Source organism: Martes martes (genome assembly GCF_963455335.1).
Source record: "Martes martes genome assembly, chromosome: 1".
NCBI classification, from domain to species: domain Eukaryota; kingdom Metazoa; phylum Chordata; class Mammalia; order Carnivora; family Mustelidae; genus Martes; species Martes martes.
In genome coordinates, this window is record NC_137888.1 from 52,304,226 (window position 1) to 52,329,028 (window position 24,803).

At 36.7% G+C, this 24,803-nt stretch overlaps 1 protein-coding gene across 1 annotated transcript in view; it reads left to right on the forward strand.

Annotated features, from left to right (window-relative positions):
- ALCAM (activated leukocyte cell adhesion molecule) overlaps nucleotides 1-24,803 on the forward strand; it is a 213,207-nt gene that overhangs the window by 182,973 nt on the left and 5,431 nt on the right. The window contains exons 8-13 of the mRNA XM_080798788.1: nucleotides 1,773-1,904; nucleotides 4,020-4,155; nucleotides 4,263-4,400; nucleotides 7,068-7,196; nucleotides 9,031-9,069; nucleotides 9,362-9,479. Coding sequence (XP_080654914.1) covers nucleotides 1,773-1,904; nucleotides 4,020-4,155; nucleotides 4,263-4,400; nucleotides 7,068-7,196; nucleotides 9,031-9,069; nucleotides 9,362-9,479 — 692 coding nt within the window. The remainder of the gene's footprint in view (nucleotides 1-1,772; nucleotides 1,905-4,019; nucleotides 4,156-4,262; nucleotides 4,401-7,067; nucleotides 7,197-9,030; nucleotides 9,070-9,361; nucleotides 9,480-24,803) is intronic.

Below are 24,803 nucleotides of genomic sequence, written 5' to 3' on the forward strand. Positions count from 1 at the left end.
GAAGCACCAGGCCCCACTCGCACGTGTGTGCAGAACAGACCCCTCATCAGGGCTCTCCGCCCACAGACCCAGAGTTGCTGAGGAAGCGTCTGCTATTCCTCTGCCAATTCATGCACAGATAGACTCTTCATCAGAACTGTCAGAGTCCATCACCAGCCTTTAAATCACTTCTTTTATCCTCTCACTGGCAGGTTAACTGTCCGACTAACAAAAGCTTCTAATTCTCCCTGAATAGGGTTTTCATCTAAGTGTGATCAATCCAAATTTTCTGAGGAAACTCCACTTTCCTATATGATAATGCATATTTTAGTATTATTGAGACCTTGTGAAGGCAGGCTTCTTTCCTTCATTCAGTCATTGTTTTCCAGAGCCTAGCATGGGGCAGACACTGTGGACGGACAGTGACAACTCAAGGGTCCTGCCTTCATGGTTCTTACAGTCTAACAGGAAAAACAGGTGTTAAAAATGACACTGGCCAACTATCAACTGACGACAGTTTTAACATGTAAAACCAAGGAGGAGCACGGGGTGCAGTAGGAAATCCCCAGTGCTGTAGAATAAAGTCTCAACTCATAGCATGGCAAACATGGTCCTTTAGAGTCTGGCCTCCACTAATTATGGCTTATCATTCATGTGTTAATAACCGTTCATACCAGGTTACTCACGGGTGGTGCAATCTGCCATACTCTGTCAGCATTTTGCCGTTGTTTATGTGGCAGAAGTTTTCCCTGCTTCTCCATTTATCAAAGCCCTTCTCAAGCTGTCAAGGACCACAGGCAGATACTGCCTCATATACAAAGCCTTTATTACTGCCGTGCAGCGCACTTGGGCTCTGTTCTCTATACTCCCATAAGTCTTTGCTTCTACCTCTCTTTGTAGCCCTTCCTTTAGTTTTTCAACAAATACTAATTGAACTTCTGATCTATAGCATGGACGCTAGTAGATGCGGATTTCATGCTGCTGTGTATCAGAGTCACTTAGCACAGTGCATACTACCTCTACCTCAAAAATTGTAAATTGTAAGCTTATATTCATCTCTGTATCTTGTCAGTGCTTGCAACTAAGTAGCTGCACAATAAATGTTTGTTCTGTTGAATTAGATTTTCCTCATACAGATCATACTGCGATAGTAAGATTTTTATAGAAATTGCTTTCCATCTGAAAGATTATACCTCCTTAGACGTGTTTATTCTGTTTTTAAAAAATGATGCCTGCTGCCAGTGTACCTAACAATAGATCTTATTTAAAATTTCAGCTGCATGAGAAATGGAATTGCATTAAAAAAAAATCTAACTACTATAGTCCGTTCTCTCTGAAGAAATGGATAGACTACCTCATGGTTTTTCAGATTATCACCTGCTGTCTAAATATACTTAATTTTCTCCTGGCATGCCTTACCAACTCTTTTTATAATATTTACCTAGTCATCATCTTTCTTTTCTTCCAGAAGTGATTTAAGAATTGTTTTTCTTAAGGTAATAGACCCCAGGGGAATACTTCTATGCAGTCAAAACATCAGTCATGTTAACTGCAAATAAATGCATAATCAGTTAGATTGACCATTTCCCTGTCCAAACTGGTCTCAAACGTGGCTTGAAAAAGTGGACTGATTACACTACAGTTCAGTTATTTTGGGCACATAAATCAGTTCTGAATTTTGAAGACTGTTAGAAGGATTTCTTTTTCTTTTTTTTTTTTTCTCTTTTGGTCTTTCATCTTTTCTTCTTCAAAATATTTTGACTGTCTTTCTTTCCTGGAGTTTGCATTTCAAGCAGATTTTCTGCTTCACAGATTTGGATTTGTCCTTAAACCCAAGTGGGGAAGTGACCAAGCAGATTGGCGATGCCTTGCCTGTGTCATGCACAATATCTGCTAGTAGGAATGCAACTGTGGTATGGATGAAAGTAAGTCATATTTCTTGATAATATTACACTGTTTGGACTGACTCCTTTTTGACTCTTTTGCATTTAATTGGACATCTAAATATCTAAATATGTTTACACACCCACACTCATGCTCTCTTTCTCTATATTATAATCATATAAATGATGTCACAGTAAAATTTTAGAGGTACCCAACAACAGTATGGCATCCATGATTGATTGTCTGAAATATACTTTGGGACATTGATTTATGTGTATCTACTTTGGGACTTTGATTTATGTGTATCTACATTGATTTATGTGTATTTATGTGTATCTGCATTGATTTATGTGTATTTATGTGAATTCTACACATACACACATGCTCACAGACCCACACATGTATACGGTTTCATGCTCTAGAGCTTAACAATCTTCATTGTGTTTTAACCCACATTATTCTGACATGACACTTACAAAGAACCCTGTGAAATATGTAGGACATTTATTATTTCCTCATGTAATTCGGAAAGAAGTTGAGGCAAGAGAAATCAGAAAGCTCTTAAGTAGCAGAGTTAGACTCAAACTTAGGCCTTACTGGGTTTAATAAATACATGCTCTGATCACATAACTTTCAGCCTGAAACTGACCTTACGTGTCTGAACGTGAGTTCATTGAATTCGTAGCACCTTGAAAGTAGAGATCCCTTTTTAGCCATGGGCCATAGTGGAGCACCTGGAACACAGTGGAGCTTGATCAGTATTTCCTGAGTGAGTGCCTCTAGTCTTGTAATTGTCTGAAATGTAGGCCATTACTGAGAACCTAGTCATTGTTCCTTTTTAGAGTGAGGTGGTAGGATTGGTACTTGGTGATTTGAGACAAGGCTATCACCAAAGGAAAAGATTGTAATTCCACTAATAAGTCCTCAGCTAGTATATCTAAACACCCAGTGCACATGTTGACAAAACACATACAAACCATTTCACATAGGAGTTGACAAGAATTATCTTTATAAAAAATTATGGAGAAGTGTATTGTTAGAATTTCTTCTTGCTGAAAATACACATTATTTTGTATTGCTTTTGATCACTTTTAACACTAGATCCTCTCTGAATAGCTTTTTTTCTTTTAAAGTGCAGTTCCTTATTTTATTCTCTTTTAATTGGAGCCTCATCACCCTTCTTTTCACTCAGATAATTAAAATGTCATTCTGTAGACTGAAGATTTACTGTGATGTATTTGTAGTAGTCTGTAGTCAAAGGGCTAGACAAGTCCTAGGCAACCAGACTACTCAGTAATCATACAAGCACTTAATTGTTTAACTACAGGACTAGAGAGACTAAGTTTACTTGGCTAACCCAGTTTCTACATCAACTGCAGTCACTGTTGTTAATTGAATGCCTAATGTTAGTAGTGTTGTGTTGATCAAGGTGGTCTAGCTACTACTGGTTAGTAGTTGGGGAGTGGAGAAAAATTCATAGTGGGGAAAGACCACATGATGTTAGAATTGTGTTTCATTAAATACCATTATTTTCTGTATACCAAGTGATTTTTTTTTTAATTAATGCTGCATTTCCTTTGTTCATAGAAATTAGGATAGGAAGCTGTTAGTAATGATTTCTTTAAAAACATTTTGTCATAACTACCATGGCTCTATAATGGATCCCCTGACTTGGTAAATGCATCCCATCAGATAGCTTTCTGACATTTATGCCTATCATTGATAACTTAGCACAGGTCTCCAGTGTCTTTCAATACTAGTTCATCTACGTGGACTTACAAGGAGTAGCTATTATCAGTTGAGAACTTTCCTGAATGTGAACACATTATATTACTTACATAATTAAGTCCTCAAACAATTCAGTATGGTAAGATTATTATCCCATTTCAAAAAGAAGAAACCCGAGTCTCCAAAGTTTATGAATTTGTTCCACATTATAAATTCAGTAAATGAAAGAGTCTGAAATAAAACTCTGAGTGTATAAAACTACAAAGGAGAAGGGACATCTATTTTTGGAAGTGTCTGAAGAAAAAGGAACTTGCGTTTTCCTTAGATCTGGAAGAAGAATCTCAGGTTTCGGGTTCCGTGATTATCTAATAAATACATGAAGAGTTGTGTTTGAGCCTTATGAAATAATTAGCTTTTTGTTTACTCAGGACAACATCAGGCTTCGATCAAGTCCATCATTTTCTAGTCTCCATTATCAGGATGCTGGAAACTATGTCTGTGAAACTGCTCTGCAAGAGGTGGAAGGCCTAAAGAAAAGAGAGTCGTTGACACTCATAGTAGAAGGTAACAAACACTGGAGCACCAGTGCAAAGTTTTCTTTGAGAATTTGATATGCAGTTTCTTTGATGATCTTCGTGTAACATCTTATTTTAATTCTAATGATATTTTAGGAAAACCTCAAATCAAAATGACAAAGAAAACTGATCCCAGCGGACTGTCTAAAACAATAATCTGCCATGTGGAAGGTTTTCCGAAGCCAGCTATACAGTGGACAATTACCGGCAGCGGAAGCGTCATAAACCAAGCAAGTATTTGTCCTCTTCTTACATGCCACGCTTGGCCCAAAGTGGGCTTTTACGGAGGTGCCTAAGCTGTAGGCTATCTTGTTAGCAACATGAAATTGGCAGTCTATTCTCAGAGGAAGCTTTTGCTAACTTCTTAATTTTTCCGAAGGAAAGAACATGGCTCAAAGAGAAATTTTAAATCCCAGGGCCATGGAGAATGGAAGAATCATTATGTTGTGGTCAGTATCTGTTTTTAAAAGAATGTAAATTGGGTGTTGTTCCATGGTCATTAGTTTCTGAAACTCAGGTGATTAAAACATTAAGGTATACACTTTTCTGCATCATAAACTTACACATCTGAGTATAAGTGGCCTCCATTACTTTGCTTACTTAAGCACATTAAGGGATATTTTTTCCTCAAACTGGGCCCTCGGGGGGTGGTGAGGAACACAGTCTCCGTTTGTGAACATATGGTCTAAATTGTGTATGCCAGGGCTAGGGCCAGAGTTAGGCTAGCTAAATATATAGTGTCTAGGACATTTCCTTCTAAACCAAACTTTAATATTTGTAACTTTGTCAGGACATTTTAGTAATAGTTAGTAATAGTAAAGGGCTAAGAATTTAGGGACACTACCAAAAATTTTCTTTTTGACGATCCCAAAAACAAAAAAAGAAGAAGAGAGAGAGAGAATGTGGCCTGTCACTAGGGGTTCAGAACTGTCATTTCATTAAATTGCTAGTTTGCTCAGGTTGCTGACATACTTGTTAATTCCATTTTTCTCTACAATAGTCTTCATGTTCCTTTTCTCGGTGGAGCCAGTTAAATACTCTTCAGGAACACCCGGAGGGACCATTTGAGTATCTGAATCCTGTGTGCTGCCTTCTTCCCACCTTCCCACCTGGGCCTAGTTGATAATCCAGGAAGGCGTTCATAAAGCAGAGTTGCATATAGTTTGAAGTTAAAATTTCTTTCTCTGACGGGGAATTTGGGCTGCTGGTCCAGCTTATACAACATAGTTTTGCAGAGCAAGGTGGAGTTTGGCTCTTTCACCCGTGAGTGATGCATATATATTTGCATAACTCCAAGTATAGAAGCTCCCCAAAGGAGCGGACACACTTGAAGCGAATATATGTCAGTCAGTTGGGTGTCCAACTCTTGGTTTCAGTTTGGGTCATGATCTCAGGGTTGTGAGATTGAGCCCTACACAGGCTCTACACTCAGCAGGGAGTCTGCTTGAGATTCTCTCCCTCTCCCTTTCCCCATCCCCCACTCCTGTGTGTACACACTCTCTCTCTCTAATATAAATCTTCAAAAAATGACTGTTTCTTTTTTATTCTGTCTTTTTGCCCTCTAGTTTAATTAAATAATAATTGTAGCAAAAAAAATGCGTACTGGTAATACACACATGGAAAATAGAAAAATAAGCACACAATAAATATTTGATGAATGAACAGATACAAAGATTTAAAAGGCCACTCTTAGAATGAGTAAATATATTTTACAGAGATAAAACAAAAACAAAGACTCAGTGAGAAAGTCATGTGAAAAATACTAGTGGGAAGTGGAAAAATAGCATGTGAACTTACTATGAGGATAAAAATAACAATGCCATTCTTCATTGTCAAGGAGAAGGATTGATTCTGGCCCACTAGGTGATATGTTATTTTTCTTGTTCGAGGATTGTGCTGATCTATCCATAATCTTTTATTTGTTCCCTCCTCAATCATATGGTGAATCTATTGTTTTATAATTACTGATGCCTCTAAGCACTCCTGCCCCAGGGACTAGACAGTATCCCCAAGCAAGAGACTATCTTTTGTCCTTAAGGCCCTTATCATATAGTTGAGGAGAAAGCAAATAATGAACAAAGGTAGGCATGGTGTGCAGAATGCAGCTCAGAAAATAGCTCCGGTACATGTTTGCTTTAGTGCAGTTGGATTTAGGAGTCAAGTCCTGGGGAAGAGATGAAAGTGAATTGTCTAAGGGTGCCTGACTGGCTCAGTTGATAGAGCATGTGACTCCTGATCTTAAGGTTCTTAAGTTCAAGCCCCACGTGGGGTGTAGAGATTACTTAAAAGAAAAAGAAAAGAAAATGAATATTTCTTATTTTTGGAGGAATGAAATGCAGTGATTGCCCTCATTAAGACCTCACAAAAACCAAATGAACTTACCAGTCACTGAAAAATAACCTATTCTCCGTATTTAGCTCGGAAAGTGAGAAAAAGTTGTTTGATTTTTCCCATGAGCAAATCATACATACATAAGTACTTAGATATAATGGTTTAAGGTAACCCCTGAAGTGAAAAACAATGATATAACTTACAAATAAGAATTAAATTCTTAAGTTTATTAAGAGAAAATTGGTGATTAGATAATCACTAATTATTTTGAGACAAATACTATCATGCCAAAATATTAATTAACATGAGAATCTCTCAAAAGAGAAGAGTTTAATTAATTTTTAGAATTTACAATAGAAGCGTAAACAGAGAATCAGTTATGGATTCACTAATCTTCCTCCCTGCTATAGATATAAGCCTGAATTGGTCTTTATCCATGACCTTACATAAGCCCTTGAACACCAGGTAGCACTGTGAAGCACCTCCCTTGTTTCACTCCGTATTACTCTTCACCAAGGTTTTAATCCATTTCTTTTCCTAAACCCATCTTCCCTCTTCTTTTCCAGACAGAGGAATCTCCTTATATCAATGGCAGGTATTATAGTAAAATTATCATTTCCCCTGAAGAGAATGTTACATTAACTTGCACAGCAGAAAACCAGCTGGAGAGAACAGTAAACTCCTTGAATGTCTCTGCTAGTGAGTATTTCATTTCTGGCATTAAAAAAAGTAAGAAAATTTGAAGTTATTCTTCATTAGTTTAAAATCTTCAATTCCATCTTCCTGTACTGCATTATGGTAAGTTTTATGTATTTATTTTGCATCTGGTATCATCATCATAGGCTCTTTTTTTGTTGTTGTTCTGGTGTCCATCCTTGTATTATCCTTGTCTTGACAGTTGAATCATTTCATGTTTTATGGGTCAGAGACCTTATCTGGTAGGAATATTTCCCAAGAGCAACAGAGGATAAGAACCGAGTTATTGTTATTTAATCCATGTTTTATGTTCAGAATAGAGATAACTCAAAGATTATCTTCAAGCATTTTTATTATAGTTTTAATTTGGGTAAAATTTTAATTCCTTTTAATCTGTTATTTTGCATTCCAATTCTTTGTGGTATTTATCCTACCTTAATTTTGAATAGGAATGCCACATGCACAGTCGTTTAGCAGATTGGTAGGGAAACTGATAATAGAATTTATGAAATCTAGTTTCAGAATTGGTGCTTTTGATCATCGTTGAGTCATGGCTAAGAATTAGATATTGAAATTTTCCTAGAAAAAGAAGGAAATCTGACATGCTGAGCAGCTTTTTCCAAAAACAGTTGTCATGTAATAAGAAGTTACCCACCGTGTTTAATTCTGTCATCGTTCCCACTGCTCTGTCAGCTTTCAGTCAGGACAGGTCCTGGAATGAGGCTTGGTTCTGGACAGGACGCTAACTGACCTTCCCAACTTTCACCTTTCAGTCCGTTGGATTCCTGTCTGTGACATTAGCGGGATAGGGATATACCGCCTGGGAAGTAGTTGGAGCTGGGAAAAAATAATTGTGTAAAGATAATGATCCGTCACAGAATACGACTGGAATATAAAAAAGCCTGATGGAGTGACCGGAGAAAAGAACCAAATAAATTTACCTCTAAAATAGGTGCATTGACTTCTTAAAATGAAATTTAGCGAGTACTGATTTGTCCTACCTAGAGGACTTACCCTTTCTTCCTGAACACAAGTTTCTCTTTTATTCTAACCCATTGAGTAGTGGCTTCTAGATCTTGCAGTGGCTTGATGAACATTTAATACAGTTGTTTTCAAATTCAGTGAGCACCTCCTGAAATTCCAATATAGTATGTATGAGAAGGGGTCTGGGAATCTGCATTTTGACAGATGGCACTGGAAGTTCTGGTGCAGGTCTATAGAAGACTATTAATATAATGTAATATTAGATGATGATCCAGCACATTGGCGATTCTTAAAATGGGCCAGGAGCATGATGCTATCACCATGATACCTTCACATCATTTGGAGGGCTTCTGCAAACATCACAGATGATGCCTCTTTGCCTCTGAGGCATCCCGTGTTAACCTCCACCCCCACGACGGCGAGACCATCTCTCAAGACAGGCCCCTGATACTAGAGGACAAAAATTTGCCACCAAGGCAGGAAAAGTCGAAACACTGCACTGTAGATTTGATATATGGCAACTTGTTTCTCTTAAAGAAAAAAAGTCCTATAAAAAGGTGGTAAATAGTGGAGAAATTAATATGGATTTCAGATTAACACTAAAGCTTGTCAGTTGTGAAATTTTCTATGGTAGATTAATACCTTTGCAGTTTTAACGACTCTCCTTAAAACAAGATTAATTTCTTTGTAGGGAAGTTCACGCTCTATTAAATGTAAATTTTTTTTTCTAGCCTTAGCTGTAGAATAGATATTTTATCTTTGAGTATTATTACATCATACTATAATGGTAAAGGTGACTTTCATATATCAACAAATTTTGTTTTTAATTTCATATTAACATTTTTCATTTCAGTAAGTATTCCAGAGCACGATGAGGCAGACGAGATAAGTGGTAGGTACTACGCTGCCGACTCTTCTTCCTTGACTATCAGCTCAAGATTTATGAAGTGTCATTGTATAAGTAATTTCTTAGCTGCCACAATTTTGACTTGAACTAAAATAGCAAATGAGACAAGATAGTAAGAATGCTAAAAATTTTATCTTTTAAAAGCACAAGTTTGCATGTTACTCATAGTAGTAGTGAGCCTTAATTATTTTTAACAAGAAAGAATAACCGGATTGACTTCTTCTCAGAAATCCTTGGCAGTGTCTGTAACTGCATGGACTTTTCTTCTCTGTTGTAGATGAAAACAGAGAAAAGGTGAATGACCAGGCAAAACTAATCGTGGGAATCGTCGTTGGTCTCCTCCTCGCTGCCCTAGTCGCTGGTGTTGTCTACTGGCTGTACATGAAGAAGTCAAAGTAAGTTATGGAAGGAGGACCTGACTTGTTCAGTGACTTCCACTGGGAGAATTATTAATACAGTGTGTTAATGAGCTCACTTCAGCTGGGCATGTGATTTCTGTAATAAAAAAGGCATGTCCCCCAATCAGGTTGATCATTATGTTTTGCTTTCAGTTAGTTCACAGTGACTGCCTTGACGGCATCAGATAATTGAATTGAGATGTGATTTCACATGTGTCCCCTTACTTTTCTCAGTCTGTAGTCTAAATTCAATTATTTGATTTCTTTTCCTTGCCTAGCGGGTGTTTTAAAAAGCATATACTTCCAAAAGGTCAGCTATTCTAAGCCATGTGGCTGAGGATGGTGGAGATGAATTAAAAGTGGTTAGTCCATCCTGTGGGAATGGCCATGTGTCTGTGGTGATGGGTCTGGCCAACACTGAAACTGTCGGTGAGGTAGTATTATCTTGTCACTTCTCTGCTCTAGTTAAGTCACTTTGGTCCATGAAAGGATCTAAATCAGGAAAAAAAGAAAAATTCGTCATTATTTTGTCTGCAATTTAAAAAGAAAATTAGACAAAATAACCAGGACTACTTTAAAAAATATTTGGATGATGTTTAGATTAAAAATTATTAGTTGTAGGGGCCCCTGGGTGGCTCGGTTTGTAAAGCATCTGCCTTAGGCTCAGGTCCTGGGATCGAATCCCACGTCGGGCTCCCTGCTCAGCAGAGAGCTTGCTTCTCCCTTTCCCTCTGCCTGCCGCACCCCGCTTGTGTGCTCTTTCTCTCCCTCTCTGTCAAATAAATAAAGTCTTAAAAAAAATAAATAAAAATTATTAGTCATAAATAATACAGGTGCAACCAACTTTACAAATTAACTGACCATGGTTTATAATGAAAATCTGATTAACCAATGAAGATTCTTGACATATACACATGCCTAATATTCCTCATCACCCTGGCCTTGACCCCAGGTTTGGTTGTGAGTGGGTAGAGTTGGGGTCCTAGCATTTGCATGTTTAAAGTTTCCTTAGTGATTCTGTGGTATACCATTGGTTTCAAACATGAGGAAATTGATTTTCGCAAGGGGACGTGGATAGCTAGTGGCAACTTTGGATTTAATTTTGTATTTTCTTGATGTCTGATATCACCACCCCTTTCAACAAGTCAGGTAAGTTAATTTTAAAGAAAATCAAAAGAAAAAGCAGACTCAATAAGACCCATGCTCTTACTCTGAAAAGAAAGCAATTTCAGTAAAGAAAGTAATATTCGAATGGAGCTGCCATCGAAGGGAGGCGATAGCTCAAAAATTTTCAAGGTCACATCGTATGAGCACATATTGAGCTCTGTTTTTTTGTTTGTTTATTTGTTTGTTTGTTTGTTTTTGAGCTCTGTTTTGATCCTGCAACTCGTCTCTGAAGTAGATACTGTTATTACTCATATTTTATGTTTGAAAGAATGAAGGCAGAGAATGATTAAATGACTTGCTTAAGGTTACTTGGTTCACAAGGGCTGGAGTTGTATTTTGTTTCAGATAGTGCTGTTTTAGCATCTGTGTGCTTAATCACTAGGTCTGACTTTCTCTCACTGTGCCTTTTTCTCTGTGTTTCAGTCATGTAAGGTAGAAACATGTTCCTGGTGTGTGTTGTAGTTGAACCCATCCACTCTCACACCGGGGTACTGTCACTTCTGATCTCAGCACCTCACTCCTACATCACCCTGTCACTTGGTGACAAATGTGTTCTTTTTCTCAGTGAACATTTTACCTGCCAATACTTCATGTGGGCTTGTGTCCATGGTTTCTGTGGAAAATTTAGAAGATTGCCTGTACCGTGTGATTGAAAGGAAATGGCAAGCAGTTGCCCAGAGGCAATATCTTTTAATATTTAAGAGAATTTTAATAATTCTCCTTCTGTGTGTATAAGTTTCTTATAAAGACAGAATAAAATCCTATTCTCTCTTTATAATCCACTATAAGTTACTCACAAATCTAACAGCTTGGGCTCTGGGGTATTTCCATTTTATTTACTTAGGATTTCTGATGCATTCCAATGTAATTTTATTTCTTAAAAGAATAAAAATGATATTCCTCTGTATCCTGGAATGGAGCTGAAAAATAAGCAGTAGTTTTCTACATTACGACCAAATAAATGCTAAATTTTTGGAACACCCCGAATGTTCTTAATCACCATATTCTAATTGCCAGGATCTCATTAGATGCCATTTATCCTTCTATGAATAAAAAAAAAATATGTGTGTGGGATTTTTTTTGTTGTTACTTCATTGGTTGTTATCATATAGTGCCCCCAAATTAAAATCATGGATAAATGAATGCTGGACACTTGGCTTCGTAGTGCCTTTAGGCCAAGGGTTGATACATCATGGAGTTCCTTTAAAGTGCCTCATGAAATTAAGTGCATATTTTACTACCTGACTTGAAAGTTCATCTGAGTAACTGTTATTTAATTGAAAAGCGCATCCATTTTGCCAGGGTTAATATTATTTGTAATCAAAATAATAAGTTGCAATTCTCATCCCAAACATAAAGCGTTTTTATGAAATTTGTGAAACTTAAGATTTGCTAAGTGTTCTGCATTCCTGATAGGTTATTCTTTGCTATTGCCCTCTGAGATAAGCCAGCATTTTTGCAAGACGAGTTATTATTAATCCCTGTGTCCAGAGTAAGTGCACTTTTATAACAAGAACTTTCGAGTTAAGAATTGCTAAGGCCATTTTTGGGGTCTAGTATACTCTCTTTCTTCTTTTCTATTCTTCTACTTCAACTTTTCAAATCAGTATGAGGTTTTCATTACTGTCATTACCTAATTCAACACTATTTTACATGGGTAGGAGAGATTTATTAATAAAGGTGTAGTCCAGAGTTTTCTCCCAAATGTTTATCCCCATGTTTACCATCTTGCAAAATAATACCATTAACGATCTCATAAGTCACCATTATGGCAAACACTGTGTACAAAAATTATGAGTTAAAATCTTTTTTTTTTTTTTTAAAGATTTTATTTATTTATTTGATAGACAAAGATCACAAGTAGGCAGAGAGGCAGGCAGAGAGAGAGGGAGGAAGCAGGTTCCCTGCTGAGCAGAGAGCCCAATGCGGGGCTCGATCCCAGGACCCTGAGATCATGACCTGAGCCGAAGGCAGAGGCTTAACCCACTGAGCCACCCAGCCTCAGTGATACAACTCGCAGAGCAGGGAGGTTTAAACAACATTTGGGGAAGTTCTTTGCATTGGCATTTTTTAAAGTCAGTAGAGAGAGGGGGTAGAAACAATCTTTTATGCCCAAGTGGAACTTAAGAGTGCATTTGTTAACATATCTAGTGATACATAGCTAACACGCATTCCCCATTCCATTGGTATGAACTCCATATTTTTATATCTATTTCAAATATGGAGAACTGCAGCAAGAAATGCTTAGTAGTTGTGCTTGGCTTTGTGATCTGGTATATTCATTGGAGAGAAGGTCTTATGATTCCTCCATTGCTTTGAATCATACAGATTCTCACTGGAAGCTTTTTTCTTTACATTGGCTATTTTTTGATAATGAAAGTGGATGACTGATCATTTACCATGTACGTAGGGTGTTAATTCACAGTTCTAGATATAAAACATGAATTGACTAAGTCCACCTCAAGTCTAGTTGTTAACAGATGGAAGAACATTAAAAAACTAGGACTGATTCAATTATTATTTTTTGTTATTTTCTCCATTTCTCTCCATCCTGTCCTCTGAACATTGTTTTTAGCTCTGCAGGATGTTACCTGTTACTTGTTACTATTTGAGTTCCAAATCCTCTCTTGCATATCTTGTAATACAATAACTATATAATAATAACAATAATAATGAAATAATGAAATAAATAATGGAATAATAATAATAATAATGAAAATTCAAAGAGCCAAAGATAAAGGAAAAATACAAAGGCAGCATGATGTAGCTATGAACCTGTTCAAGCATTTATTAAAACCATAATTTCCAGGTTGGTTGCATTGAAGAGACCCCTGACCGCCTATTTCTTATCACTAAACTGGACGTGAGTGCCAACCAGATATTTGTTGTCTCAAAATATACATTGTGTGAATCTTAGAAACTTACCAAGAGATTTATTTTTTGCAACTATGGAATTCATGACTATTTTCATGAAATTTTTATGTAACTCTAAAACTCACAAATTTCTTGTCAGTTCTGCCTTGTATAATGCCGTATTATTCCACTACTGTCTCAGAAAAAAACAGGAATGGTCCTAAATTGGCAAAAAAGACTAAAGAGGACTTGACTATAAGCCTGAAATTGCAGGAAACAATATTATTTGTTTAACAACGCTATTAAGCCTTTCTGGAATTTTTCTCATTCGTATCTCCTGATACATAGAAGATCTTGCAAGAAATTTGATTTCAACTGAATTCTCTTTCCAATCAATACCTCTCTGAAATCAAGTATATGTTACTGTGAGGGAAAATCAGCTCCCCACTGAATAATTTGAGAAAATAGTGCTTGAGGACCATCTATAGCACAGTTTTCATGACCTCCCTCATTTATCACTACATAAGCACCTATTAGTCTTTTTTCTTTTTATTTTTTTAACTCAAATCTTCAACAATTTAATGAGTTAAATGCAATTAACCCTATTTCACGGTGTCCAAGTCTCTGTGAAATTAACCTGTTCAGGATTATGTGTGCGGTATATTATTCCATATCCCATATAATTTCAAATATATTTTGCTGCCTCAAGACTTCTTTGGAATTAAAATTTCATCTCTGACTTTGATTGCTGGCCAACGTTTAATATAGTGTAAGGGATGGGAGGGTGTGCTCTAATGTGCAGGGCTGATGTGGCCTCTCCCTTGTATTAGAAATTGGGCTAATCCAAATTCTGGGTTCTTTCTCTTTCCCTACCCATAGTTTAGCAGGCAGTCAGAGGCAGGAAGAAAAGAAAATGCCCCATTATTCTATCAAACCATAAATAACAGAGTAAACTAGAGGGGAAATAAGATAATATAGAAATGCTAGAGTCCCCATCCAGTCAATCACAAGGTCACTGGCCACTCAAAGGGCAGAATCATCCATCCATGACCCTCCCCTCTCCTGCTAGATAGTACCTGAAATGTTTCCAGAGGAAAAGGCTTGCTTCAAAATAAAATGTTTTCAATTTTTAAAATCTTTTCTAGCTGCCTGTATACATGCATTTCTTTCTTTTTCTTTCCCTGTTCCCTGAGCCAGGCTATGTGCTATATACCAACATTACCCATGTTAAGGAAACACTTTGGACTCTGAGGCTGAATGCGTGTAGGTGGCATCCTGTTCTTGTGCATATTCAGAATTTTTGTGTTTATTTTAATTCCCACTTGTTTTATGTAATGGATGGTCCCCATATTCACTGTTGGCCTAAAGGAAAGGCCATCTTTAAAAATTTTTACTGAGGACTTTAGAGTTCCCTATTTTAGTGGAGAGTTCCTATAGAGTATCTTAGAAATTCTAAGGATATAAAAAGGAAAGTAGTAATAATAAGACCAACTCTTCACCCTTTTTTTCCTTCTTCAAACCCAGAAAATGCTGACTCCTCTTCTTCTGAGATGCAGGGACTAGACCCCTCCTCTCCTCTAACTCTTTAGTAAGCTTGACTCAGGAGGCAGCTCACTCGGCCGAGAGCTGTGACCAGGGAAGAAAGAAAAATAACTGTACTCTTGGATATGGCCTTAATTACCTGCATAGGTATCAATGGCCAGTTTGCTAAAAGTGGCAATTCCATACTATCAAGTCCCAGTCTCAATACTGGTAGCCTTAGTGCCCTTCTGTGGTATCTGCCAGGCATGCTGTGAATGAGAAATCACAAAAAATGTCCCTCTACCTAGGAAGCGTTAATGATCACTCCTGCTCTCTCTAGAACTAGAGTTTTCAAGTTTGTTGTACATAAACCTCCTTTTGGAACACCTAAGATTTTATGAACTCTTTCATGTGGGAATTATTTTAAGTGGGTATTGTTTTTGTTTTTCAACTGTACAATTCCATTATAACATTCTGTCTTTTCAAATGTTACAACCTCCCAAGACGGTGATGTATTGCTTGTGCCTGCCACTCTCACCCTCCTTCACTTTGCTAGCCTCCTTCATCCCCCACGAAATTATTTTTTAATTGCGATATTGTTGACGTACAACTCTGGTTAAGGTGCACAACATATTGATTTGATACGTTTATATATCACAATATGATTCCCACCAGAGCATTAACTACCACCTCCCTCATGTCACATGATTGTCATCTCATTTTGCTGTGAGAACATTTAAGATCTAGTGTCTTAGCAACTTTGAAGTATTAAAATGAAGGCATGCTTTGCTGACATCACCATTATTAGTCGCCTACCTTCTTCAAAGGAGATCTCGAAACAAATCTATAATATTGAGGGAAATGCCACAAAAAAGTTGGGAAATATTCTGAAAAGTTATTTGAAAGCAAGTTGAACACTTAATAGACACTGTACTTATGGAAATAACACATTACAAAGAGTTGAGACCTACGTTTGAACTCCTTTCTGCTACTTAGCAGCTCTGTGACTGTGGGCAGCAGCTACATGATTCCCTTCAGTTTGGTTAACCTATGTAACCCACAAGGGGCTTTCCTAGACACCATCACATTGACCCTCACAGCAGCCCTGTTTAGCAGATCCTGTTATCCTTGATTCATAGATGAGCAAGCATGCTTCTGAGGAGGCATTTATCCAAGGACTTGAGGCTTAGACTTGACACATGAACCAGGCCCACTGACCCTAAGACTTTAGTCCATGACTCACAGATTAGACCTTCACGGCTTCTTCCAACATTACTGTGATTCTGTGATTTAATTTTTTCTCATATTTAAAGTTACAAAAAAGCCAAACAATGAAGAAAGTTTAAGACAACCATAAAAATTTTGACCCAAGCACTCATTCTTTATAAATGCCTAAATTTGTCCTTCAAATCAATTGACCCAAAAATACTTTGCTAAAGAGAATGATTTAAATACATTTGTCTTCCCTTCCAGTAGTAGATGGATTTCTAACCTCTGTAACTCTTTCAAAGCTCTGAAATTTTCCAAAATTAAAAAAAGATACATTCATGAAGTTACTCAGCTCTCGCTTAACAAATTCTACAATACTTCCTGTTACCCTAACAACCCCTTCTGTTTGTAGTTCCAAACTGTGACCAGTGATCTTTAGCCTGATTTACCTGGACAAATATGTTGAAAGATACTGTGATTTACCCTAAATATAGCTGCCCTAGAGGTAATTCTAGGCCTTCCCTTCCCCTTGATACCTCCTTCTTCCATTTAATACAACCTGATGAAACCGTAGAAGCTACTCTCCATCTCCAGACCAATAAACCCACCTAGAAAGTAAATAGAAAGCGAAATGCAAATGGTATGCAGTTTTTCACCATACATTTTGCCCTGTTCTTTCAGTTGCTGGTACAAGGCATATATTCTTTAGCTTTTCTCAGTATAATGTTCTTGTATTAAGTAAAATATGCTTATAATGTTCTTGTATTAAGTAAAATATGCTTATAATAAATGTGCAATTAAATCTGTTTTGATAAATGTAATGCACCTTTGTGACCATTACTGCAGTTACAAATTAGAGCAGCCCCTCTCCCCAGAATGTTCTCTTGGACTCTCTCTATTCAGCCCCACCGGCCACATTCCCTTAGGCAACACCGTCCTGATTGTTACCACCAGAGATTACGTTTGCCTAATCTTGAACCTCATATAAATGGAATTATAGAGAATGTACTCTTTTGTGCCTCGCTTCTTTCATTTAACATAATGTACCTGAGATACATGTATTAATGATTTCATTTTTTGAAATTACTGAGTAGTGTTCCACTGTTAGAATATGTCCCATTATTTTAATCCATTCTCTTGTTCGTGAACATTTGGATAGTTTCCAGTTTGGGCTCTTATGAATAATATGGCTAAAAACATCCTTATACAAGCATTCTTGTGGGCATATGTTTTCATTCTCTTGGGTTAATATCTAGAAATGGAATTGCTAGGTCACAGGGTAAGGTGTTTTTCATAAGAAATTGCCAGACAGCTTTCCAAGGTAGTTGTTGAGTTCCTAATTCCTACCAGCTGTGTTGGAGAGTTTCAGTTCTTCTACATCCTTGCCTAAATTTTGTCATTCTGTTTAATTCAGCTGTTCCAAGAGGTGTGAAATTATATCTAATTTTGGTTTTAACTTGCATTTCTCTGAGAGCTAATGATTTTAACCTCTGTGTACTTATTGGTCATCATTTTTTGTGCAATGACTATTCAGGTCTTTTACTTATGATTTTACTGGTACTTGTTTTCTTGTGAATGATGTAAGAGTTCTTTACATATTCTGTATAAAAAGCCCTTTGTTATAGATGTATTCTGACTGTTTCGCCCTAGTTTGAGGCATGGCTTCTTTTTCGTTTCTTAATGCTGTTTTTTTAATGAGCAGAAGTTTTTAATTTTAATGAACAATTTAGGAAGTTTTTCCTGTTACGTTTAGTGCTGTCTGTGCTCACTCTTCAAAATCTTTGCTTATCCCTAAATGGCAAAGATATTTTCCTGTCTTTTTCTAGAAACTTTACACATTGGAGGATATGATACATCTAAGATAAAGATGGTTTATGTGATTGGTTTTTGCTTTTGCTATACATATATTTGTTAACTCATTCCAGCACCGTATGTTAAAAGGACTTTCTTTTGGCCTTGGAACATTTGCACAGTAGTAGTAGTAGTGGTGGTGGTGGTGGTAATAATAATAGTAGTAGTAATAATAATGTAAGTCTTTCAACTTTGATGTTCTGCTTGTGTTAGCAATTTTATTTCTTTGCATTTTCATATAAATTTTAGCAACTTGCTAATTTCTATTAAAATTAAGAGCTCTGTGGGATTATGGTTGCTTTGAATTTATAGGTAAGTTTGAGTAGATTTGAATCTTAAATTTGACCTCTTTATTTAGCCTTCTGATATATGAACATCATATATCTCTTCATTTACTCTCCGTTTTTTCTTAGCAATATTTTACAATTTTTAATGTAGATATTGACATGTCTTTAAAAATTTATTCTTATGCTTTATGTCCTTTGCAGCTATTATAAATGCAGTACTTTCCAGTTTTTATTTTCCATTTTTATAGTGGTATATAAAACATGATTAATTTTTTGTTGTTGAAATCTGTACAACCATCATCCTAAATTCACTTGTTAATTCTATTGGTTGTTTTGTGGATTCCTTAAGATTTTTATGTAAACAATTATTTCATCTGAAAATAGAGATAATTTTACTATTTCATTTCCCTTCTGTATGCTTTTTATATTTCGTTTTCTTACTTTATTGCACTCATAGAGACCTCCAATACAATGTCAAATAGAACTGTTGAAATCCTTACGTTTCTAATCTTAGAAGGGAACTGCTCAGTATTTGCTGTAATGTATGATAATGGCTCTGTGTTTTTCATACTTGCCTATCCAAAGTTAGCCAGAGTGTGAGACTTAGGTACAATCCTTCCAACTGCCACGGCTGCCCAAGACTTCTGACCCCAGATGGAAGGAGTTAGGGGTCCAGATACAGAGTTAGAGTTCATTTAAGAACACCTTCCCTTCTGATAACCAATTGAGATTGAGGGTTTCCCAAAACCATGCTCCGGTTTGATCAATTGCTAGAAATACAGAGTTTCCCGGAACCTAACATACTCTCATTTATGTTCATTACAAGTAGTGGATATTGGCCAAAGAAAAGAAGTGTAGGGCAGAGTGTGGGAAAATTCCACATAAAAAGTTTCCTTTGGGGGCACCTGGGTGGCTCAGTGGTTTAAGCCGCTGCCTTCGGCTCAGGTCATGATCTCAGGGTCCTGGGATCGAGCCCCGCATCGGGCTCTCTGCTCAGCAGGGAGCCTGCTTCACTCTCACTCTCTCTGCCTGCCTCTCTGCCTACTTGTGATCTCTCTCTGTCAAATAAATAAATAAAAAATCTTTAAAAAAAAAAAAAAAAAAGTTTCCTTTGTCTTCAGGGACGTGTTACTCCACTGGCATTGATATGTGGCAAAAGCACGGAGTAGTGTCAGTCTGAGAAACTCACTTGATATTTGCCGTGCAGAGTTTTTACTGGGGCTTGGTTATAGGGCATTACTGATTAACTACTTGTCCATATGGTTAAACTCAATTTCCAGCCTCACCCTTCCTTAGAAATTAGGCTGATATCACATGACCTAAAGCTCTAAACCATATCATTGCTCTTTCGGATGTGGGCAGCCTTGGGCCATTGGGTGTTGATGGACCTACCCTGAGACATCTTCTCAGCATAAGCTTTCGATTGTGATTGAAGAGGCCCACCAGGAAAAGAAGGCCACTCCTAGCCTTCATAGTAGTCTAACTATTTAGAGATGATCTCCACAGAAACTGAGGACAAAGCCCAGACTGCTTTTGGGGCAAGGCCAAATTCCTTACTACACAATGTCCTTTTACAGGTTAAAGAAATTTTTTAAATATTCCTAGATTACTAAGAGTTTTTATCACAAATTACTGTTGAATTTTCTCAAATGCTCTTTCTACATCTATATTACATCAAAATTTTTACATACAAAATTTTTGAATAAAAATGCATACTGTTTTCTTTTTTTCTTTATTCTGATAAATTATGTTGATTGATTATTGGATATTAAATGTCCATTTCATTTTAAGTTGTTGACATTTATGCAAAAAGAAAAATTACCCAGAATTCTGAGTCTGTAGTGATAACACTTTGTTTTCTAATATTGTTAATTTGTATTTTATTCCCTTATGCACAGTCTTTTTAGAGAATTAATCATTTTCTTAAAATTTTAAATGACTTTCTTATTTATTTTGTTTTTATTTCTATCGCTTATTTTCAATTTTCATTCTTTTTGCTCTTAGAATTACTATTCTCTTCCAGTTGGAGTTCTCAACTTTCTTTTCTTTTTCTAATTTCATGAAGTGAATTAAAAATTTAGATAACTGATATTAGCCCTGCTTTCATAATAAAAGCATTTAAATTACGAATTTCATTCTCAGCATTGTGTTAGTTGCATTCCATGATTTTCAGTGTGTTATATTTTCGTATCCATTCAGCTCAAAACGTTTTTGGATTTCCTTTGTGGTTTCTTTGGAGTCATGTAACTCCAAACAGTTTTAAATTCCAAACATTTCTCTTTGACTTCTGTTTTGTTAAGCTTATGCAAGCCTTAAGTCTTTTGAAATGCATTGAGATCTATTGTTTTTGGCCTACCATGCAACCATGTGGTATTACCTGGTGAATGCTAGCTGGGCACTTGAAAAAAATACTAGGTGGTTGATGGGTACAGTGTTCTATAGCTCTATGTCAGCTTAAAGTAGATAATAGTTTGTTTATATCTTCTTATCCTTACAGATTTTTTTTTTCAAAATAATGAAATCACTTTGCTAGTGCACTTGTGGTACTAGAACTAGCTCAGTACTAGTTACTTCGTCATGATTGTGTGTATGGGATTTTGGTCCACTATCAGTTTCTGAAATGGGGGTATTACATTCTTTAAATAAGATCGTGTATTTGCCTATTTATTTCTCCCTTTAAGTTGGTCAGTTTTTGTTTTATGTTTTCACTAATGACATACGCTTACAATTGTTATGACTGCCTTATGTATTGCACCTGTTATAACTATGAAATCTCTCATTATTTCTATAATGTGCCTTGTGTTGAATTTTACATTGCCTGATGTTAATATAGCTATATTGCTTTCATATGCTTACTGTTTACATGTATATCTTTTTCTATCCTTTCATTTTAGATTTTCTATCTCTGTATACTTAAAATATATCTTGTATACGGTATGATTGATGAAACTATGACTCTAAAGCTGCTGCCTTACTCTGTAAATAAAGTTTTAATGGTAGCACAATCATGCTCATTTCTCTACATACTGTTTGTGTTGTTTCACACTATAAGGCCAGTGTTGAAGAGTTGGAACACAAACCATATGGCCTACCAGTCCATACTGGTAAATAAAAAAAATATTTACTATCTGTACCTTCTAGAAAAAAATTTAACCCCTGGAATGTAGCATTTAGTTACTCTGCTTCCTTAGTACAGTCTGACAATCCCTTTTAATTGGAGGATTTAGCCAAGCTACACTTGACTTAAGTATTGACATAATTACATTTAAGACCACCATCTTACTATTTGTTTTCTAGTTGTTCTCTTTTCCTCTTTTCCTACTTTTTTTTGAGTCATTTATATAAGTTTTAATATTACATTTTAATTTCTCTAATGGTCTTGTAACTATACCTCTTCATATTCTTTTATTGTGGTTGCTGTAGGAATTATAATAAAATCTCTTGGGCACCTGGGTGGCTCAGTGGATTAAAGCCTCTGCCTTCATCTCAGGTCATGATCCCGGGGTCCTGGGTTCGAGCCCCACATTGGGCTCTCTGCTCAGCAGGGAGCCTGCTTCTCCCTCTCTCTGTCTGCCTCTCTGCCTACTTGTGATTTCTCTCTCTGTCAAATAAATAAATAAAATCTTTAAAAAAAATAAAATAAAAGTGCTTAATTTATAACAATCTACTCATGTAATAATCTAGAATCCTTGAAACATTATAAATGTATTTAACCTCTTTCACATAATTATAGTCTGAGGTTTGTAATATATGCAGTCATAATGGATATGACAGCAATAACAAAAAGGATGGAAGAAATTAAATGATTATAATTTTTTTTAAAGTTTTTACTTATTTGTCAGAGAGAGAGGGAGAGCACAAGCAGGGGGAGTGGCAGGCAGAAGAAGCAGCTGACTTCCTGCTGAGCAAGGAGCCCAATATGGGACTCGTTCCCAGGACCCTGGGATCATGACCTGAGCCAAAGGCAGACGCTTAATGGACTGAGCCACCCAGGTGTCTCTGAAGTTGTAATGTTTCAAGGGTCTTTTGTAATGCTGTATATTTCACATTAAATAATTGGTTGTCTTTATAAAAAAATTGTTAAATAGTACTTAAATTTTATCACATATGTAAATAATCTGTATTCATTCTTGTACATCTTAGTTTCCACATAGTGTCATTTCCCTTCAACTGAAGAAGTTCCTTTTTAATATTTCTTTTACTATAGGTCTGCTAGTGATGATTTCTCCCAGTTTTCCTTCATCCAATTTAATATGTCTTTTTTTTTTTTTAATTTATTTACTTGACAGACAGAGATCACAAGTAGGCAGAGAGGCAGGCAGAGAGAGAGAGAGGAGGAAGCAGGCTCCCCCACTGAGCAGAGAGCCAGATGCGGGGCTCGATCCCAGGAACCTGGGATCATGACCCGAGCTGAAGGCAGAGGCTGTAACCCACTGAGCCACCCAGGTGCCTAATATGTCTTTATTGTCTTAATTTAAAAGGTCTTTTTACTGAATATAAAATACTGTGTTCCCATTCAGTTTTTCCTCCTTGAGTTAGTTCACTTAGCATAATACCCTCCAGTTCCATCCACATCGATGCAAATGGTAGGTATTCATCCTTTCTGATGGCTGAGTAATTATTCCATTGTATATATGAAACACATCCTTTTTTTTTTTTAAGATTTTATTTATTTATTTGAGAGAAAGTGCCAGGGAAAAAGCAGGAGCAGAGGGGAGGAGCAAAGACAGAGGGAGAAGCAGACTCCCCACTAAACAGGGAGCCCGATATGGGACCTGGTCCCAGGACCCTGGGATCATGACCTGTTGAAGGCAGATGCTTTACTGACCTAGGCACCCAGGCACTCCCTGAAACACATCATCTTTATCCATTGATCTGTTGAAGTTATATCTCGGCTCCTTCCACAACTAATGAATCATTGAACACTAAAACAAAAACTAGTGATGTACTATATGTTGGCTAATTGAACTTAATAAAAAAAAATTCTGGGTTGAGGCATTTTTCTTTTAGCATTTTAAAGGTGATTTGTTATCTTTGCTATGCATTTCTTTTTCCTTGATTAAAAGTCAGCAGTAGGACGCCTGGGTGGCTCAGTTGGTTAAGCAGCTGCCTTCGGCTCAGGTCATGATCCCAGCGTCCTGGGATCGAGTCCCACATCGGGCTCCTTGCTTGGCGGGGAGCCTGCTTCTCCCTCTGCCTCTGCCTGTGCTTACGCTCTCTCTCTCTCTCCCTCTCTCTCTCTGACAAATGAATAAATAAAATCTTAAAAAAAAAAAAAACAGTCAGCAGTAAATCGTGTCATTGTTCCTCTGCACAAATTTTCTGTTAATACTTCTAAGTCTTTCTCTTTATATTTGCTTTTGGTTAGTTTGATTATGATATACTTAGGTGTGTTTTTCTCTATCATTCCTCCTTGGGGATTGCTGAGCATTTTGGATCTCCAAATTAATGGACGTCAGTAAATCTGGGAATATTTTTCATTGTTTCATCAAATATGTTTCCTGCCGCATTGTCTTCTTCTACTGGGATTCCAATTATGCATACATTAGAGTGTTCAGTATTGCCCTACAGGTCACTGAAGATCTTTTTTTCCCTGTCAGCTTAATGCACAGTTTATGGGGTTTTTTGTCCTCAAGTCACTGAGACTTTCTTCTGCTACCTCCAATCTGATGATAAGACAATTCAATGAATTGTTCATTTTGTTTACTTTTTTTGCACTGAGATTTCTGTCTGTTCTCTCATTGTCACCACATTTGTCTTTATGTCATTAAATATGTAATACAATAACTGATTTGAAGTTCTTTCCTGCTATTTCCGAAATCTTTGTCATCCAAAGACACTCTCTGGACTTTGTGTTACATTTTTCTATTCTTCAATAGTATGATAACTTATTTAAGAATTATATATTCACCTTTTTGGGGTGATATGTTGTAGAGATTCTGTGTTCCATTGTATTCTTCTAAAGGATATGGATTGTTTTTCCTAGCAGACAATTAAACTTCTGGCTGATTTCCTTGATTTTGTGAAGGTGACATCTACATTTTATATGGCATGACTGTCTTGGTTGAATACTGAGACTCAACACATGGTCTTTGGTTGGCTTTTCTGAGAAAGATTAAAGACTTTTGTTTGGTGCAATTGAACTCCAAACTATGTTTCTTTGTGTAGATAGTAGCTAAAGTCTATGTCACATTTTTAAGCTTTCCAGCTGTTGCTTTCTGCTTGGCTAAGTGAAATTTTTCCCCTCCACACACATGGTTTAGGGATCATCCAAGGTATTTATTGTGGTTTACATACATGTTTGGGATTCTCACACTCTGGGGCTCTCTTCTTTCTGAGATTTTTCCCCTTTATTTTCAGTGTTTATTATAGTTAGCCTATGTCTCACCAACTGGGAAGTGACTTTTGAAGAAAAGTTAAAAGTAGAGCTCAC